Below are 21,711 nucleotides of genomic sequence, written 5' to 3'. Positions count from 1 at the left end.
TTCACCTTCCTGGAATGGGAAAGACTGCACATGCATAGCTTTCCTGATGCCTCTTTCATCCTGCTGAAGTGAACGGGGTAACACTTGTGGTGGAGAATCACTAGGTCAGAATGTCTGTCTCATTGGAACTCACGTCCTCACAGCCAAGTAAATGCATAGGCTTGCATTCTAACAGTGCAGTACTTTGTGCACCTACTCAAATATTAATCCCATGAATTCAAAGGGGTAATTCCCAGGTAAGTAGGTATGGGATTGCAGCCTTACTTGAGCATTACACTAGTCTTATTTAATTCACAATACCTCGCTGTTTAAAGCAACGTGGCTTGCTTACTTACTTCAGACCAATCTCATTGTCATTAAATAGACTTGTGAGTAGAGGGTCATGGCCTATATAGCATTTTCAATTAATCTGCCATCTGGCATGCTTCAGTAACCTTTTAACAAAGAGGTTCTATATCTTGGTTGAGGAATAAAAGAAGAGGGGTAGGAAAATACACTATTTTCAAGAACCAGAGTCAGAGACAATACTTGCTGAAGACTCTCTAGTGCCTTTTTATGGCAGACATGACAGCCAATCCTGATCCAGACTTTGCTCACGCTCTGTAGAAAAGAGAAAGTCTGATCATCACATTTTAAATTTAATATACCAGTGGCTTCCAATCAAGCACAACAAGCAGCTTCTGTTAACAAGAAAGAGCATAACAATAGATGCAGAGGTTAGCAACCATTCATCTCTTGTTCAAACTCTACATGTTAATGATGGTGCATTCACAGTCCACACGTACCACAAGTTTGTACATGGAAATATTGGCTTCAACTTACAAATTTTGGGGGGTTCTTTACATTTTTAAAGCTTCTTCAAAGACAAGCAGAGTCTGGTTGGGGCTGACTGTCATGTACCCAAGGTAGTGGTAACTACTAGGCACGGCATCCCACAGTTTGCTGTGGATGATGGTAAACTCCAAAAAGGCAGGCCACTAAGAACACAAAGTATTTGGCCACTCTCTCTCATACACACCCACACTCATCACTCACAACTATAGACACACACCTGCCTGATACTGTAAAACCTTCCTCTATGCTACACTTGACAAACTGGGAGAAACAACTTATTTTGTTGGTTGATCTTGGAAAGAATCCATTCCAAGAGTATACATGTTTGGCATACACAGTATGTTTTTGAATGTCCAGTTTTCCTGCTATGCCAAGAAATGCCTGATGTAGCAAAGGGAACAGACTAGCTCCACTAAATCAATGGCCAAATTCCTACTAACATTAGCAAAGTCAGGCTTAAAGTTTTGATCCATTTTCACTGAACCCCAAATTGTAGTAAAACATAATTGCCCTATGATTGGATATAGGAATGTTTTATGCTTGCATGACTTTATTAAAAAATTAGCTATTCCTGTGACTTCCTCAATGTGTTGTTATTTTTGAGGGGTTTACAATGATTAAACATATATTCTAAACACACACCTCATGTAGAGGCAAAAACTTATTAATGGAAGCCTCAAAATGAACACACCATATACACACACACAGCCAGTATTTGCACCAAGCTGATTCACGCGTCGAGTGCCTCTCCTTCCCTTTTACTGTAAAAGGAGCATCTCTGTGCAGTTTCCAGAATCAGCAGCAGTTAGGATGTTGTAGGTCTCAAAGGCTGGCTACATTTACAAGAGGCAAAACTTAAAGACCTGCAGAAAAGCCATTAATTAAGTTTGGGATTTTTTTAAAGCAACCGGAGTCTGACAAACACGGAAATAATGATTTTAATAAAATGTCCTCTGGGCTTAGTCCTTCTGTAGGTTTGTTTTGGATTACATCGATTTCTTTTATTTCATGTCTCCCCCAAACCCACTTGTTAATTTTCAGCACATGGATATATAAATATACACTGCACATCTCCTTTCTATATCAGGTTTTACAGTATACACTAGAGCTACAAATGGTGGAGTTTACCAGCACAGAAGCCCTTGAGCACACTGTGGGATGTGTGCGACAGTGATGTGTAACCTGTGTACCTTGCTGCATGAGAGCTCCAACTCCAAACCAGAAACTATTAAGTAAAGTAAAATTGTTTTCCACCACATCTGAGTCAGGGTTGCACGGGTGGGGGTTATACCACTCATAGGGTGTAAACCTGTGGTAGTTAACAGAAACAGTTTGTAAGCATCAGATAAAAAAATACAGACGGCACCAGCAAACCTGCTGAACAATGCACAAAATGCAAAGATTAATGAGGAAAGTAAAAAGGGGGAGGGAAATTAAAGCCATATTCATAAATGTACAGCCAGAGCGCGGAAGCGTCAAAGCAGCCTTACAATGTGGACAGCTCCATTTCCAGCCATAGGCCTCGTTCCCTTAATTTGAGCTGCGCTTTTCATTCTTCACCTGACCAATAAGCCTCATACATCCAGTGAAGGTAAGGAAGACTGCTTTTATGTGGAGGCTTCACAAAAGAGACAATATGGATTAAAAATTAAGTAAAACTGGCCCTTAAATTGCAATAATTTTGAAGGCTTATCTGTGAGTTGCAGTGAAGTCTTTTGTCCAAGCTCAGGGACCTCATCTGAGCTGTTTGCTCCAAGTCATCTTTTGGGCTGAATTTCAGTGGGAGAAACTGATCTGCATACATATTTGGATCACCTATTGCCACTGAAATGAGTGGAATCCCCCATGGAAACAATCCTTTGTGTCATGGAAAGAATCCCCTGCATATTTGTAGTTACATGGTTCCCAATCTGCATCTTACTGAGCAACTTTGTTTGCATGTGTCCACCAGTACCTATATCCCTCCTGTAACTATATTTTTATACATCTCCTTTGCTTCCATGAAGGCATAACACACATCTGCAATCATCTGAGAACATGGGTTGAAAATGAGGGGCTCATTCTTTCATGTTTAGAGGTACTATTCTCATCTTCATAGTGTACATGTAGATATAGCAAAATTCCAGATACATGCTGTGGATAAGTGGTAATTAGTCTTAAGATTTGTTTAGAAATTGAAGAACGTGGTCTGTTTCATTTCTCAGTCATTGCTGGCCTTGACTAACTCTCACTCTTACCCAGCCCTCCCCAAGTTGGTGTCTGGAGAGGCATTTGAACTGCAACTTGCAGAATTTCCATCCAGCAGGGCCATTGACTGGGAATTCTGGGTGCTGTAGTCCAAATTGGTCTGGAAGACTAAAGGTTGGGGAAGGCTGCTCTAGACCAAGAGGGCACTTTTATTTAAAAGAAATATTAATCATAAAGCACCTTATAGCATCACTACTGAAGTGCAGGCACCAGGTGGAGGAAAGAATGAATTGGGAACCCATCAGCTAAACTCTGGCACCTCACCTCTAACTCTGCATTCAGACTTGTTGACTGAGTAGCTTTTCAGGAGTGCCAACTGCCCTGAAGTCTGAGTCCTTCAGCATGACTGAGCAGTAGGTCAGCTAATTTATTCCTGTGCAATGCATTCTAAGTAGGATGTATGAGGATTTTGCTTATTTTTACAAATCATGTGACTATGTCCCATTCACAATCCTGAATATCAACAGGACTGGAGTATATGTTTTTCAAACAGGTTTGCAAATTCCTGAACATGCATTTGAAAATTGCATGTATTTTTAAAAAAGTAAATTCCCCCAAAATGCACACTTTCATGCTTTATTTTTTGGGGAAATGTGCATTTTCCCTATTCATAATGTTTGGAGAAATTCAACAATTTAAAAAACTGCTTGTTCACCCATGCCTATTTCCAAGGCTGGGGTTTTCTGCATGAGCAATGTCTTGCTGTGATCACATTCTGCCAAGCTAATCCCCTCTCCTCTCTTCCTACCCTTATGATCTGGGAACAACTTTCTCCCTTAAGCTACACTATCTAGCTGTCCTGATTTGTTGCTGCTTTCAGAAGCTGACCTCTGCCCATTATTGTTACTTGTTACTTAGATTCCACCAGAATGAGAGTCCACTTTTCCCTGAGCATGGAAACCTAGTCACTTGGGGACTGACCTCCAATGGTCCCTGCAGGTGCTGTTCTCCTGTAAAGCAGTTCATATGTGCAGCAGGAGCTTCACAGATGTATCCCAGAAATGTCAGATGTGAGGGTTCCCTGCCTCTCACAAATTTGAATTACATATCTAGAAGAACACTTTATACACAGAAACATTTTCTCCTTGTAGATTATTTTGTAGAACCCTAAAATTATGTGATTTTATTTGAGGATTCTGATTCTGGGTTATACGAGTGCTGCAAGCATTGTAGGGAAGAGGCTAGAAATTATCCTTTACAAATGAAAAGTTTCAATTCTTGCAAAAATATATACCATGACAAACTGTAAGCTATAAGATGCTTTATGGAAGTACTTTAGAACTGTCTCTTGCCATAGGACCCTGTCTGTTGTTGATTCTCACAGCTGTAGGGCATACTGTTATTGTGATGTTTATGAATATGGCTTTAATTGACAATGTCATGCCAGTACATTTTAATTGCCATTTTAACAATATAATTAAGCTTTGAATTTATGCACTCTTGCAACTAGAGTGCTGTGCTAGGCTTGAAGCAATGAACACTGATAATAATGAAGGCACTAATTGAAACAGTTTGTATTTTAGGATGCTGTTAGTTAAATAACATCATCATTATTCATACAATAGGTAATTTTTTAAAAATTAACATAAGATGCAGGACACAGATTAACAAAGAGAAATTTTGCATGCCTTACTGAAAGTACCACTAAAAATAAGCCATTCAATTAGAAATACAACAGCATAAAATTTTCATTCAGTAAGATCATTGAGTTTAAGGGTACAATGCTAAGCATGTTTAGACAGGAAAATGTCCCACAACTTCCAGTATCCCTCTGCAGCATGCTAGAGGGTGCATGAAGGACCTTTTCCTATCGGCACATACATAAGATCGTGCCCAATTATCTTAAGAATCAGGTTGTGCCTGCTGTCTAAGAAAGACCTGAAGCTGCTCATGAGGCTTTGAGTAACCAACTGCTGTCCCTTGCTATTCATTCCCCCACAATTCACTGCACTGCATTCAGCCCCCCAGGCCCCAGCATTGTCTCCTCTACCATTTTCAGAGAAAGATGCTTGAATCTCTTATTCTGGTTACAGTTAAAACATGGCAACAGACAACACTGGGCCTGGGGGAGGCACCTTGGGCAGAGAAGACCATCATGGGCAAAATCCTTGGTTGCATTGTGCAGGGGCAAAGCTGGGAAAGCAAGCTCATCCAGCTGTAGCCAAGGACCCGAATCTGAAAAAGAACCTGAGCCTCCCTGTAAAAGAGATATGGTTTATGCTTGTACCAACTGCATTAATCTCAGTGGCATTTATTCCTGAGCAAATTCCTTCCTTCCATTTCAGAACCCTTTATTAAAACTGGGATATTTGTTCCTAAGCAGGTCTATTATCTGCCTCCACACTACCAAGCAATCACAATGCACATATGCAAGTGTACATGTAGAGTAGCATTTGGTAAGTTTTGCAAATATAATTTTTGCTAGATTTTCACATGAAGGGTTCACACAACATGACAACAGTGGTTTGCCATTGAACAATATGTTGTTGTTGAAATGTGAGTTATTGTGTTGCTTGAACCGAAGTACACTAACAAGCAATTTATGGATTGATTAGCATGATAATCAATCAATTATCAATTATCCTGCATCACACCCCCTCACACAAGGAACCCAAGGCAGCTTATGTAATTCTCCTTCTCTTCTCCAATTTATCCTTACAACAACACTGTAAAGTAGGTTAGACTAAGAGTCTGTGGCTCCCAAAAGTCAGCCACTGAGATCATGGCTATGTGGTGACTAGAACCCAGATCTCCCAAGACCCAGTCCAACTATGCCACACTGAGCCTTGTAAATCATGGCTTGCTAATCACAAAGAACCTATGAAGAGAACTGGTGGCATGTTGCTGGGTTATGAACTATGGGTTGTTCACCCTGGTTTCTTATCTTTACTGGGTTCAGGCAACACTACAACCCATGGTTCAAAAACAAGCAATACTCAGCCCATATCCTACCCCTGAGTGTGGGTTATCATGTTGTCTGAACCCAGTCACAGAGTCGACTCATTCCTTTGTAGAAAAGCCATTTGAGTGCAGTAGGTGGGATTGTGGAACACATGATGCACATAGATCTCCAGTTTGTTTTTCTGGTAGAGGCAAATTCACATGCCAAATTACAGAGAGTAAGGGATTTCACTGAGGAGGACCTGCTTTTTCCCTACTTTCCTTACACCCCGCCTAACAGCAAACTAAGCTGCTGAATGCCAAGAGGATCATAGCCAAAACAAGGCCCCTGAGAAGCATGAGGGAGCTCTCTGCAGGTGCAGAGGAAGCTGCGGAAAAAGCAAATGTAGGATAAACAACTAAGAGGGCAACTGCCTGCTCCCAGAATCACCATGACCATGTCCAGTGGCCACCAAATCCTAAGCATCTCTTAGCATGGAGAACAGAATAACCAGAGGGGAGAGAGGATGCAGCGGAGTGTCCGGAATATAGCATGGCTGGCTGGAACAGTAAACAGGAGTACTTCACACCACAAGGTTTTGTTTCTGTCATGTCATGTCATGTCACTTTATTTGCACTTTCTGAAGCCTAGGTGCAACTCTGGTGTGTAGCGTTTCAAGAAGGAAAAAGGAGCTGCACATGGCCCATGGGATTGTCTTTGTCCTGCTTCTTCTGGCTCTGCCTTTGCATATGTAGCTGGTGTGCAGGCTTTGCTTTCTGAAAGATACCCCAGGGAGAAAAGTCTGTACTTCCTCTCTTGTAGGGGGGCTCTTTTAAACCTTGGGTGAGGAAACGTATAAGTGATGGGGGAAAAAGGTACAGCACAGTAATGTTGTGTGTTTGAATTAGCAAGCAGTGCCCAGTGCATTGCCAATTTGTTGCAAGGTAATGTTTTAAAAAGGAGAAGGTTACAAAGACAAAGGTCTGTTGCTTGTGGAAGCAAATAAAGGAAAAGAATGACACAAGTAAGAGCACCTGCTGGGAAATAATGGGATTTTAGACTTTTAAAATTGCTGGATAGAAAGATTTGTTAAAGACTAAGTTTAAGTTATAGAAATTAAAATTACTTCAAACCCTGGCTGCTCTTGAACATTATAGCTGACCCTTTATTCCCTGGCTATGTGTATTGAACACTATAATTTTGGACAGGAAAAGTTTACAGTAGGCAGCATGCTCCCATCCATCTTACATGTGGCACTTTCTATTGAATGCTCTGAGGGGCTGAACCACAGGAATTGTTCCTGATGGATATTCTGTTGGGTTGGAAGTTTACATTGGGTGGATCGTATTGGGGGGAACTTGGGTCCAGGTCAAATTCAATTTATGCCATAATATATGTGTTTGTCATTGGGGAACTAGCACACTGATCAGCATATTTACTGTTCCAGTTTGTTTGAAAAACAAGAGAGTTGATAGGTAATGCATTTGGCAACTATCTGATTGCATCATCCCAAAAGAATAGTCATCAGCCATGGGGGGCAATTATGAGGTCCACAATAAATATGGTCCAAAATTATTTCCTGTGGATGCGTGATGGACATAGTTCTTCATCCCTGATTACTAATACCATTTCTCATTTTTCTTTCCTTTCAAAATATGTCAACCTGTGGTAGAATTGGCAGTTTGTAAGCTGCATGGAATTCATTTGTATAGGGTTATGATAAACATTTAAAAATAATAATTTGATATAATCACCCTTTAAATATTAAACCTAATCCAATTCACCTTCTTCTTTCACCTCACCATAAGCCTGAGGCGCCTAACATATTGTGCAGGAGCTGCTGTGGAAGAAATAAATCAAACTGGATTAAACTCTAATTCCACTGAAGTCAGTGGCTGCAGCCATGCACAAAATTATGTATACATGATTTCCTTTGGAAGTATTATGAAAATGTCAGAAGGAAATTGTGCAGAGACTGCAGAAAGTGGCAAAACATGAGCCTGGCTTTTTTTAGAGTTCAGGATTCTTGCGCAGCATGCAAACTACCATATTCTGCCAACAGAGGAAGCATGCTGTTCAAAATTTTCTATTTCTGTTGTGTTTGTCCAGAAAAGCACAGTGAAACTTCTACAAACAGATTTGTGCCTTTAGGACCTATTAATACCACATTTAGTATTAAAAAGCAAAGCATCTTAGATGGGCTTGAATTTCAAGAAGTACAATGACCAAAACATTTCAGTGATTCCAGAAGATCCACAAACGTACTCCGGAATATTTTATTTCTAAAAGTGTAATATGATTAAAAATTCTGGGCTTGTTTCACTTATTAGCTTAGCTATTTCATGTGGAAAATATTCTACATATTCAGAATATAAAGAATCAAGCTCTTTGATAAAGATATAGCAAAAGAAATCACATCTCTGGAAGTTGAAAAAGAATTTGTATGATTCCACACGTTTTATATATTTTAAGTATGTGAGTAATGTAATAATCTGAACAACATATATCCATAATATATAAACATCTTTCTGTTACAATCATAGGTCCTAAAAATGCAGAACTCCATTTCTCTCTACAGTGGCATTCCAGAAAAAGTTGGGTCTGGTTTCATGGACAGTGGGAATCAAGAGGCTTTTCAATAGCAGCATACACAAAAGGCATAGAGAAACTGCTGCTACAATTACAAAAGGCCCTTAGGGGCATATAAATTTTGGACATGAGTAAACCTGCTAAGTAGCTGCATTAGAATTAATGCCATTTCTAAGGGCATTAGAAATCAAGATCCGCTTTGGAAAGAAAAGCTTGTATATTTAGCAATAAAGAACTCTAAGTATACTCTGAGACCTCCTGACATGCTCTCTGGACACTTTGATTGAGGAATATTTTGCAACGTTCAAAACTTGATGTGTTCTGTTCTGACATTGCAGAATCAATCCCTGGCAGAGGGGAAGTTTCAAGTTACTAATTTTTATCCACCTTCCTGGTAGAGAAAGAATAGGGTTGGTTTCAGTCTTGGCTCATTACACAGGGGAAAATAATAATCGGTCAGTTGTGGTCAGGTTGCTATTAGTCATGTATGAGATCATGATCCATGCACAGCTGAATCTATTGTTCACAGTACAGTGAACATAGTTTGTGAGAGTTTATTACTGTAAATAGCAGTTGTGACAGGTTTGTTGGAGGATTGCTTGGAAACCAAGACATTATTTAACTGTCTGCCTTTTTCTGACACATACAACTAAGTGGAATAAAGTGGTCAGATAGTTTATTATAACTATTCTTTAATTTTGGTGCATGAAGCAAAAGCATGTAGTTTAGCCTGCCTAAAAAGAAAAAGAAAACAAATAGTTTAATAGCGCCTGTGCTTTGAAAATGACTCTGGTGGAACTCAAAGATTTATTCACAGTAGTATAATGTAACTCAATGGTCTGAAGTAATTCACTGAACCACTCGAGGTATGCCTAGTTGCCAGCCCTTCCACAAGCACACTGCACATCTTGCAGGTCCTGGCCAGATCAGGGAAGGAAGTGGTATTAAGCCCTCGAGTTCTCAACGGCATCGTCACACCCCCATTCTTATTCCTGCTTGTCAGAGAAGCGACTACAACGAGGGTTGGGTTGTGACAATCCTCCCTGGAATCCATCCCTCTTGTTCGCTGAACTTCTCCTCATGCCCATCCCTTGCTTAGGAAGCAAGCTGAACCTAGAGGAAGTCCAGAGGCACTCACAGAATTCTGGTTACACAATTCTTTCTGCAGCACATGCTGCACAAAGGCCATGAGTCACATGTGCAGAAGAGGGATGCCGCTTGCCCATCAGGATGTCAGATGCATGGCCATGAGAGAGTAGGCTGGAGTCTGGGTAGGTAGCCAAGCCAAAGGAATCTGACAGATCCCCACCTCCAAAACAGATTCCTCACAAATCCCTCACTGCAGCTGGGTACCCATCCAGCTGAATTCCCTCCTCTTTGTGTATGAACACAGATCAGACCCTACCCCCCCCCCCCCAGCACCCCATTGCAAACCCCCTTCCTGTGTCGGCAGTCTCCTCTGGACCAGGAGGGAAGAGGATCCAGTCAACTCCCTTGTCCCTTTGCTGCACTTCAGGGCATGAGTCCCGTTTTCACAGGAGAGACTGAGTGACCCCCGTAGCAAGCTTGGCTCATGAGTGTGACTGCCTTGTACTTCGCTGCAGTGATTAGAATACTGCCTGGAGGACTGGGAGTGAAGCAGATGGTGGGAAGGAGGAGATTGCCATCAGCCTGATCATCTGTCAGGCTCATCAAGGTAAAAAAACCACAAATTGTGATAACCACACAGGGTTATTTGTGGTGACATGTGAACCAGCCAACTCATGTGAAGGTCAAACTACATGCTATGCTAGCTGTGTAAAGTGTAGCAGTGGGGAGTTTATTCCACTCCTCTTGTTGCATCTTGGTCTTAATCCAAATTGGGGCAGCACATAATTTATTCTGAAGTGAAGAATGGTATCCATGGCTACGCACTATACAATTACTGTAATGCACCGTGTGACCCCAAGTATTACTGCAGTCAAGAGATACTTGAATTAGAGGTAGACATTTAGTATTTTGGTATATAGTGGAAGGGTGTATAGTTCAAAAAGGTATCCAGAAAAAGGAAAAAAATAACCTTGACCAGAGAAGCAAGCTTGACATGCTTAGAGTGTTGGTCTGGGGCTCAAGAGTTTCAGGGTCTAATCCCGACTTGCCATGAAGCTCATTCAGCCAGTCACTGATTCTTAGCCTAACCTTCCTCACAGGGTTGTTGTAAGGATAAAATGGAGAGAAGAAGATTGTATAAGCCACCTTGGATTCCTTACAGAAAAAAGCAGGATATAACTGTAATAAATGAATAAATACCATCAGATATTCTTTAACATTTTATTAAGTTTTCAGATATAAAATTTATCAATTTTGCACCATTTTCCTCTCAAATTATTTTGTACTAATTAACTGTAGGGCTATTTTTAGGCAGTCATGCCATGTAGAAGACATTTAAAGGTTTGTTATAAAGCATGTATAGTATTGTTAATATGCTAACAGTTAGATTAGTAATGAGATATATATTTTCCAAATTCAGCACTAACTGTCCTTGAAAATGATTCAGAAGTAGCAGTTAGTATAGAATTTATGTTCTTGAATGTTGATTGGTTTAGAAAATTCACTCCATATTACATGAGTGCTGAAATAATTATTCTGGCTGCCTAGTCAATTCCAAACCCAATTCATGGTGCTTTGATGCTAGGTTTAAAGCCTGAAATGGTTTTAGACCCATAGACCTGAAGGAACACAGCCTCCTGTACTGACCTAACTCTGCATTGGTATCTTCAGATGAGGCCTTTCTCAGAGAACGGTCAGCAGCATGTTGTGTACACAGAGAGACTTTTCTGTGGGGGTGTCCCAAATTTAGAATTCCCTTCCTAATGACCAGTAACTAGCACTGATACAGCAGTCCTTCTAGTACCTGGGTAAGACATTTATATTTGCATTTTAACTGCCTCCATTTCCTTTGTTTCTTTTATACTTTCTTACCTCTTGGTTTTACTGCCTGTAGGAACACTGTGTTTGTAGCATTCTATTTGCTGTTACAAATGTTTACCTCTTGTAGGCTATGCTGGAATCCATTTGGATGAAGGAAGGTTTAGAATATTTTTAAGACAAGTAAATAAACAAACAAACAAATACATTCTGCAATAAGAATAACTTCTGTGGCTAGTGTACATGCAGCATGTAGCAAATGCCATAGTTTGCTGTCAGGCAGGACCTTTAAACTTACCTTGCAATGACAAAGAGGACACAACTGACTCCAAGGCAGGCGAGGAGGACATACATCCAAATATCAGGAGAAAGAGGATTTAGAAAGGAAAAAACACCAGGATTTGTGCCATTTGGCTTCCGGTACAAAATACTGATTCCCAGTGTCATGAAGGGCTTGGAAAAGTCAATTACTTTCTCTCTTACATAGGTAATAGTGAGTGGAGCAACTGCCAGGTCAGCTTTCTGGGAACACAAAGTGGAAAATAATATTTTAATTTCCATTAAAACAAACATTTTTATTTCTTCCCTTAACTTTCAAGCATACTGACACAAATAAAACTGAATTTGCTTATAACTATAGATACGAATGAAAATTGTGTTTTCATTAAGAGTCCCTCATTCCTTCCATTAGGAAGGAAACTCAACTCCAAACAAGTTGTGCTCATTTCATTTTATTCACTATGAATGTGTTGTGCAGTGATGCCTTCAAGAGGCATTAGACTGTGACATTTTCCTGCTATGAGGCATGATCCCATAATAGGCATAATAGGAAATGTTGCAAGCTGAGATCCGAAGGAGATCTGAAGGACCTCAAGACAGAATCTTCCTCAGGGATGACTTTGAAGAGGGAAATGCAAGCATACACTGCAAGCTGCATAGATTACTCATATTGCTCTTTTTGTTACAGTTCATTCCATCACTCCAGCAAGAGAAGTGCCCACACAACTATTGAAGTAAGCCCCATTAAACTGTCTAGGAAGGATCCACTGGTGTCTTACTACCAGTGTCTAATCAACAAATGTGTGTACCATGTCAATAGCTTACTAGCACAAGTTCCCCAGAAAATCCATTGCACTAGCAAACACTACTGATGTTGTGCAAGCTTTGGGTTTGCACTGTCAGCATATTTTAAAAAATAGCACAGTAGTCTATGCACTTATATGTAGCTTTTGTAGACTGAACAGAATAATAATGTGAAACTTACATGATCTATGAGTTCTTTGACCATTCCATTCCATTCTCCTTTGTCATTCTGGGCTCCATATTTACCATCAGACACTAGTTTCACTTCATAGATGAAGCCTAAGATATTTGATAGTTCCTTCAACAAATCCAGGCAGTACCCTTCAAATCTATCATTGCCGTAAAGGGGCTTATCAGATTTCTTGTACATCACATAGGGGTCTTCCTGTAGGAAAGGACATAAGACATTTGTAACAAATTGGGTACTTCTGAAACTATTTCAGCTTAATAAGATACAGGAAGTGTAATCATTTGCCAAAATTGTACTGGTACTCAGAAGTCCAACACTGATGTTTTGTTTGAATCAATTTTCTGCATTAAAGTCTGTAGAGTGTAACCTCTAAAACCTCCTATTGGCATTAGGTTGCTTATTTAGAATAATAAATGCCAGACAGAGAACGCTGAAGTAGCAAAACACTCAAGCTGAACTGAAAGCTTTTCAGTGAATATTTTTATTGCAGAAAAAGTATGGGGGCTGAAATGTTTACTAAAAGACCCTCAAAATATCAATATAAGTAACTTTTAAATAAGTAACTATTATATATCAAACATACATTATTAATAGATATTTGATTTTAAAGAAATGTTTATTTCTAATATTTATTAGTTATTCTTCAGCCAGATCTCAGAACAACTTTACACTTAAGAAAAAAAAAGAATATTACGCATTCCAAGAAATGTAATAGTTATAAGTGAAAAATTTGCAAAATACAGCATAAGCACTGGGATACTAATATTCACAGCACTTGCAGCTGTTGCCTCAGTTACAATTTCTTTTAGTTGGTTTTCATCCTATTAACAGTGTTTTCACCTAGCTAATCAAGATTGGATATGTGACTGTGTTACAAAGGCTAATGAAGCCAATTGAGAGAGAAGCTACAGCTCATTCAAAAGCATTGTTTGAATTAACTGTTTACTTAGTGATGTCATAACAGAGTTAAATTTGAGTATTTCACAAAGAAGACCAGTTTGAAGAAACTCACCACTGTGTCTGGTCACACACAACTTCATTCATTCATTCATTCACTTATAAATTGGTGTGCTGCCCACTAATCCAAATGCAAGTGAAAAAGGCACTACTGAAAGTTTTAGGATGTACTAAATGATGTAGTTACTGGATTCAGATCAGCATGGGTTAAACTTTAATTCCCTTGGAACATCATAATTCATTTCTTTGATATTAATGGAATGAAAGCATAACAAAGGACACAAACAGCAAAAAGTTCTACAATCCTCAGCATTCATCAGCCAGCCATGAATGAGCTGATGTTTTCTTAACATCTGAAAAATAGATTAGATTCTATTACATTTTTAAAAGCAAAGAAGAGAAGAATGTGCATTTAATAATAATCCTAAATGAATAGAAGTTCCTGCAGGCAGCCAAGCAATGTGGCTGCCCGTAGCCTTCTGCACCTAGAGGAGTATGGACATGCAATCAAGCATGGGAGGGTAGCTTCTGTGCTTCCCATGTCCTGCAAAAGAAACGGATCACCACTTTTAGTCCTGTATGATTTTGCCCCAGCTCACAAGGAGGACAGGCTGAGACATTACCAGTATTCCTTATAGCCCTGGCCTCAAAACTCTGGAGCCACAGCCAGTGCAGAAATAATCATAGTGGTTGTGATGGCAGAAGGAAGGCACTTCCATCTCTGGCCTCTTAGTGCATTTCCAAGTTCAGAGGTGACAATATGACCTATCCTGTGGCCATTTATTTATTTAAAACATTTTTACCCTGTCAACCCTTAAAGTGCTGGGAAAATAAAAAAGGTTTTGGCCTGGTACCAAAAAGAATAAAGTGTCAGTTCTAGGTGCACCTCTCTGAGAAGCAAACACCAATGCCAGGGCACTGCCACATCAAAGGCCCTTCTCCAGGTAGACACTCTTCTAACCTCCTTCGAGGATGGTTCCCAAAGAAGAACCTCAGTGGAAGATCTTAAAGTTTTGCAGGTGTATATAGAAGGATACATTCCTTTAGACTAAACTGAAGGCACTAAACAAAATGTTTAAGGGCTTTATATGTCAAAGTTAGTACCTTAAATTAGGCCTGGACTTCAATTGGTAACAAATGGAAGTGATATAGGACTGGCATTATATGATCACATCTGCCAGTCCTAGTGAGCATTCTCACAGCTTCTAGCACCTGCAGGATTGCACATGCCGTGCTTTAAAACTAGGTGGGGTGCACACAAAAAGCAAGGGAAGGCAGGTTCAGGTTGCCCAGGGTTTTTTCCCCAGCATTGTCAAGACAGTTCTCACAAACAGTGCTTTCAAACAGGAAGCTGGACATTTTTAACCACAGCCAATTCTTTTGTTTTTAGTTTCATGTAAGTTCAAACAAAGAAGGCTGGCAATTTGGAAATATGATCATGCTAGGATTATAGAGAGGAAGAAATGGTCTGAAAAAGGAGTGTGTATGAAAGCATACAACTAGTTTGCTTAGGTTAGCTGATTGCCTCTCTGGGTTTTTGTGCGTGCATACAAGGCTGCTGCTGACTTGGCTTGTATGGATTCTGCAGAACTGGTCTATATGCTGTAGGTCTAGCACCACTTTTTTGCTGGCTGGATGAATTTGTGCCACTGAGGCACACAAACGGTGCCTTTGTGGTAACGAAAAAAGTGTAGTGGGTAGAAAGTCAACAGAAGTAAAGGAATGATAACCCATGAAGAATAGCAACAACATACACCAAAACTTACCAAAATTGTAGTGACTATTAATGTTCTGTTCGCCAGTGAATCAGTGATATTGGTAGATCTGTCTTTATTGCTGTCAGTCATGTTAAGGCCACTGTTTGAATTCCAAACCCCAATCTATATAGAACAAATTAGATAAATGGCTGCCAAACTTCATTATTTTTGCTAAGAAAATTACATTTCATATAAATGAATGTGTATTACTATTCTCTCCAGGAAATTAAGGCTAGGTAGAAACAGGATTGCACTGCACAGCAACAAACTAAAACACCAGATGTATGAGATATTAAAGGAGAGGACCAGATGCATTCAAAAGCAAGGGGTGTGTGAGAAATGATGGGTTATCAACAGTCACAGGAAACACAGCAGTCATTCAAAAGCAGGCTGAGATGGGTTAGTTTCAAGAGAGTTATGTTAGGGTTATGTTAGCAGTGTATATACTTCTATATTTGTGATGTATTAGCATTTAGGAACACCTGGCTTTTATGCTCTAAGTGGTTTTTAAAATTATCATTTTTTAGAAATGTTAAGTGGAAACATGTGCAAAGTCCTTTCCTTTCTAATGCAAGAGATTATCGTTGTAGAGAGGTGTTGAAACAGACTAGCCCTTCTCATTGCCTCTAAATTTACTGAAGGCACCAATTTATTTTAGTTACTCTGTAACTGGAAGTAACATAACCAATCAAATGACCAAGTGATCAGTGATCACTAAGATAGCTAAGCAGACGAGAAAACAGAATTTAGCCTTGGCCTCCTTTATGAACTGTAAGGCATTGAGTAATACTAGGGTTTGAAGTGATTTTGGCCCCGTGTATTCAACAAGCAGATTTTTTATTTTAGTGGAATTTCCAACTACACTGTAGAATTTGAAACTTCACTGTGTGTGTGTGTGTGTGTGTGTGTGTGTGTAATTTTATTGCATTTGTGCAATTAATGCATGTCTAATGAATGGAAAGATTCAAAGGCCTGATTCACACACACAAAACAGGTTAAATGGGAGTTTGATCTCTGTACCACCCATTTGATAGAGTAATTGGTGAAAGCCAGCTACCTGTTGTCAAAGCTGTTTTTAGAACGATTAGCAAATAAATTCCAGCAACTTTCTCTTTCTTGAGAAAGAAGAACTACTGCCATGCTTCAAAGGATATGAGGACAGAAAAGACTTGGCCATCGAGTTCAAAGATGTGCCGGAGTTCATAATGCCACAAACTGAGAGCCAAAGCAAGTGGTTGCCTATGCAAGATACATTTTGGCAAGGTAATGAACAGCTGCCTTCCAGGACTAATGCTAAAATTACACACACACCCATCCCTATATATATGCATACAGAGAATGAGAGAGAGAGTGTGTTTGAGCAAAATTAATCTAAGTGAATACCAGCTTGACAGTGTTTATATCAGTGCATGACAATTACACATCTGCATCCCTTGATTATCTATTATGTAATAAGGCAAGTGCTCTTCCCCAGTCTGGTGGCCTCCAGCATTTACCAGACAGCCATAGCCCAAAACATTTGGACAGCACCAGGTTGGAAAGGTGGTTCTAAGCCTTTTGGAAGATTGCAAAACAGAAGATTGCAATCTGAATCTGCAGTTTTGATGCAGTATCTGCAGTAGGACACAATTAGCATTTCTACTATTTTAATGGGCTCACCAGTAAAACCACATTTTGTCGTATAACTAATTTCAGAGTTTTAGAAATCAATTTTTTTCAGATCCAACCCAAAGAAACAACTTTTTTGCAGCAACTCAATTATTAACAGAAAGAAATATAAATGCATTAATGCTTCATACAACTGTAACATGTCCACAAGTGTCCCATCAGGTTCCTTCAAGCTGCAGGAAAACAAGTCTGTTCTAGCTCCATGGATGATCTGCCAGGATTCCTTTATGCTCTTCCCACGAGACACTAGTTTTCACTGTGAGGGGGAGAATTCTTAACATCCAAAGCCATCAAGCTAACAATCTCACTCAGCAGTCAGTACTGCCCTTGGAGAAATCCTTCAACATTTCTAACTCCAAGGAGGCAAATGTCCACCTGCACCTTTGACGGGTTCAGCTAATGCATGTGCATTGCTCATTGGCATTCAGCTGTATGAACAAACTGCCTCAGTAAAAAGTGGCACGTTTGGGGTGAGAGAACTTATAGGAAAGTGCTTCATACTAGTGTGGATCTTGATGAGTGCTGACTGTGTCAAGTGTGCAAGTTGTTATAGGCAACTGTCATAGTGCGGATGAAAGAAGAACGACTGAAGCTTTCACTGGGTGAAAAACAGCAGATCATTCTTCTAGTTTTCTTACCTAATTATCTTGTTTCTTGTGTCCTCAGTTTGTCAGATCACATTCTTGTTTTGGTGTTCATTAAGCTATATTTACCCTGGAGATCATAGGGCTCAAAAATAATAACTAGCACTTCTTGAACATGTTATGAGTCTGACTGCCAGTCTTATCACTGAGCAAACTATTCCTTTCTTACCCCTGCATGCTTTTGGAATAACATTGCTATGCTTTTAGTTTCTTAGTGTGAGCCTTCAGCTATTCTTTTCAGAGGGAAATCAATGTGCTTTTATTAGCATTGTGTTGTCTGGAGGAAAAGGCATCTTATTAATGTTATCACACTCTTTTCCTGTGAGGTATACAGTATGCCATGGAAGTAGAGTATTAGCCCCAGCCAGCATGGCCCATGGTCAGAGGTGATGGAGGTAGCAGTCCAAAAGTATCTGGGGTGCCACGTACTCCCCAAGTCTGCTCCGTGCAGGAAAGTTATCTCGGAAGGAAGTTGCTCTGTACTGGACCAGACCAGTGGTCCACCTTGATCTCTTCCAGGCAGCAATTCTCACATTTCAGGCAGAAGGCTTCTCACCTTTGCCACCTGAGATGCTGGGACTGAAGATGCCAAGGACGGAAAGTGCAAGCTTATGTATATAGATGTCTAGGAGTAAGCCCCATTTAACTCAGTGGGTTTTACATCTGAGCAGACAGGTATAAGATTGCAGTGTAATTGTACTGAAGTTGGGCTTGAAACTGTTGGCAATGGGAAAGTGTGAAACATTCATCAAAAAAGAAAAACACAGTCACAAAATATATAGAGTAGAATGTATTAGAAGAATGACAGTGTAGGTCAACCTTACAGGGATAGGAAAGGTAAGAAGGGCACTGAAGAAGACACTCAGATACCACAGCACTAGGGTGAATCAAACAGATGCATTGCAGTTTAGTGACAAGTTTAACACATACAATATGACAACTAATTCTCAGTGGATTTTTATGAATCCATCCGGATTTGTTTTATACCAATTTATCACAACTTAAATTGCCAAAAAAGGAAAACAGTGGATAGCTTCGTTCTGTTGACTTCTCTGGTGGTGGTATGCAATGAAAAAAAAATTGAAGTTTTTGTTCCTTGTGACAAGTTTGCTGAATTTTTAAATAGTTTCATAGTGAGGCATTTGATTAGATTACAAAGAAACTGCTAGGAAACATTACACTAATTATATTGTACTAGAAGAAAAAAATATACAAGTAGAACAACCCTTCCTGAGTATTTTTTCATGAAAAGTATGATACCAGTTTGTGAGCTCAATCAAAGGGGCTATTATCAAAAGCTCAGAAGAAACTTCCTGTTTTATGAAAGTGTGGCATAGTGGCTGGAGTCTTGGGAGATCAGATGTACCCATGAAGCTCACCTATCTATGAAGCTCACTGGGTGACTTTCAGCTAATCCCTTACTCTGTCTAACCTACCTTACAGGGTTGTTGTGAGGATAAAATGGAGAAGAGGAGGATTATGTAAACCTCCTTGCAAGAAAAACAGCTGGGACATAAATATAACAAATAAACAAATACTCCTTGTGTGCTGAATTTTACTAGGGACACACTATTTCCTTTTCATTAGAGAGGCATAGAAGCTCCTTAAATGGGCAGTTGGTGCCATTTGTAGCTTTTACACAGGAAACAAATTTCCTCAAAAATGAATGGAATACACTTCTGTATCATGTGCAGGTGCACTATCTAAGCCCAGGGAAAGATGGAAAAGGATGACCACTGTCTCTGGATTAGGCAAAGGTCAGTGTATAAAGCCCAGCCCAGATGGTGCGCCATTTGGTTTCATACAGTTTACAGGTGCTTAGTGCTTCATACCAACATGTTTGGAAATTATAGCTTGTGACAGGGTACATACCAGAGTGATCACCCATTTTCTAGCACATTAAAGCTGACACTAACTACTAGTGTCAATACAGGGAAAGAAGAGCCCTAACAAAAAAAAAATTCTTTTTGAAAACATAATGGTTCCATTATTATTGAATATAGAGGTTGCAATGCCATTGCAAAACAGCATGGCTGTAATCTTGTAGTGTGGTTATTCTTGCATAAATGCCACTAGGATTTGAGCTTATAGTTGATAGTAGGATCACATTCTAAACTACAATCTGGTTCATATAGCACTGACCCACAACTCATTTTGGTCAGTAGCAGAACTCCCTGTGAGCTCAGTAACTAGAATTGTACCCACAGGGACAGAAAAATGCAGGGGTTCATCAAAAATCTCTTCTACACAGCAAAGCACATTCTAATATAGGCTTTTATTGTCTCTAAACTGCAATTTGAGATCATTTGTTAAAACCCCAAGGAAGCATTTTAGGGATTCAACAGAACATTTTCTTACATCATCTGTCTCTATACAAACCTTCTTCCATACTTTATATAAATGATTAGAAACTTCACCAGCAGCCTTAATTTAGAAAAGAACAGAAAAGAACACAAAACAGTTCTTAATTAAAAATAAAAAGCAAATTATTCTGCACTGTATAATCTTAGCATTTTCATTTAAGTACTTGAGTAGCAAATATTATACTAAACTAAAGATTCACCATGCTGGTTATTGCAGAACCGAGACATAATTGTGCTTAATAACTGATAGTACTGACCTTTTCTCTCCTTAAATTAGAAATGTCCTTATGTTGGAATGACTTCAGTATCTTTTAATCCCTTGTCACTGCAGGCCCCTTTCTGGAGGCCCCTTCTTTCAGAAAATCATCTAGTACTTATTTTGCTTGTGAATAACAATAGGGATTCCTGCACTGGGTTTCAGCACATTTCTTTTCTTTCTGAAGACACAACCAAGCCAGTTCCACAGTACAACAAGAGGTTTGCAAATCCTCATCTGGCCAGTGCATGAACAGAATGACTTGACTGGAGTCACCATTTTTCCGCTAGTTTGGATGGTTGTATTATAAATCAAAGCTAAGTTTTGACAGGAATATTTCCTGTTGCTCTTCTATTGGAATTCCCATCCCTCCCCAGCTAGTATTTTATTGAAGCAAGGCAGACTACTTATGCTTCATTTTATGTACAATACAGAGGGCCTAGATCTTAGCAATATTGTTTATAGGATTCTTAATCTTGTCCTGATAAAATATGACTGTGCCTGACCCTTTTGCTTGTGCATGATGTCTAATTCAAAAGCCTACTGAAAACAACATGAACAGAACACATATGGCATATTTCTGCATGCAAGAGTTGTGGCTGCAGGTGAAGGTATTCCCCAAGGGTTTAAAAGAGTGCCCTTTTCACCCCTGCCACCTCACTGTGCATACACAGGCAGGCATGCTGTGAGCATACCAGGAAAGCCTAAGAAATCATCTTTGTGAGAAATTTGTGTGTGTCTCCCATATCCCAATCCAGCCTTTCTCCTCTGAACAGCTGAGTGTTTCAAACTCCAGAGAAACTTGCTTGTGTACCAATCAGTACATGCCAAGGGCTCTGTGTCTTTACTAGGGTGGGTAGGGAGGACAAGTTTATGCTAGTGCCTGATGTCAGCCACACTGAGCTTCCCTGGGGAAGGACTTCCCACAGTCCTCCAAGTACCCAAGCTCTGCAAAGCAGTTATGCAAACGTGGGTGAAAAATGTTAAAAAGTGTTGTCCTATTTATTAGTATAAAGCAACCCAATGGCAAGGACACCCACAAGCTAACATGTATTCATATTTGAGCAAACCCATCTATGAAGACCAGGCTCACAGGACAAATGTGCATAGTCATTGGCATCTGTGGTCAGGAAAGGACAAACTTGCATCTGTTTTTGCCATCTAAAGTGCTGATATCTGAAGTGGGTGGCGTCTCAGAGTTATGCTAACTTCCACATGCAAATTTAGAACAGTATAGTAGCTTTCCCTACTTCAGAGTCTACAAATTGTGTCTAGCTGAGGTTGGAAACCCAAGGTTGCCAGGAACTGGGGCTTTCCTCAAGGGCAGGATCTATC

The 21,711-nt window shown here is 39.7% G+C and overlaps 1 protein-coding gene across 1 annotated transcript in view; it reads right to left on the bottom strand.

Annotated features, from left to right (window-relative positions):
* Positions 1-21,711, bottom strand: part of GRIK1 (glutamate ionotropic receptor kainate type subunit 1) — a 174,886-nt gene that overhangs the window by 19,175 nt on the left and 134,000 nt on the right. The window contains exons 9-13 of the mRNA XM_044441749.1: positions 20,137-20,181; positions 15,455-15,568; positions 12,723-12,926; positions 11,757-11,980; positions 2,025-2,143 (exon numbers count right to left, since the gene is read on the bottom strand). Of these exons, the coding sequence (XP_044297684.1) occupies positions 2,025-2,143; positions 11,757-11,980; positions 12,723-12,926; positions 15,455-15,568; positions 20,137-20,181 (706 nt within the window). The remainder of the gene's footprint in view (positions 1-2,024; positions 2,144-11,756; positions 11,981-12,722; positions 12,927-15,454; positions 15,569-20,136; positions 20,182-21,711) is intronic.

This window comes from Varanus komodoensis, unplaced genomic scaffold, assembly GCF_004798865.1.
Source record: "Varanus komodoensis strain SLA01 unplaced genomic scaffold, ASM479886v1 scaffold4, whole genome shotgun sequence".
NCBI lineage: Eukaryota > Metazoa > Chordata > Lepidosauria > Squamata > Varanidae > Varanus > Varanus komodoensis.
The sequence above is the reverse complement of the archived record's forward strand: the minus strand, read 5'-3'. Positions and strand labels throughout refer to the sequence as shown.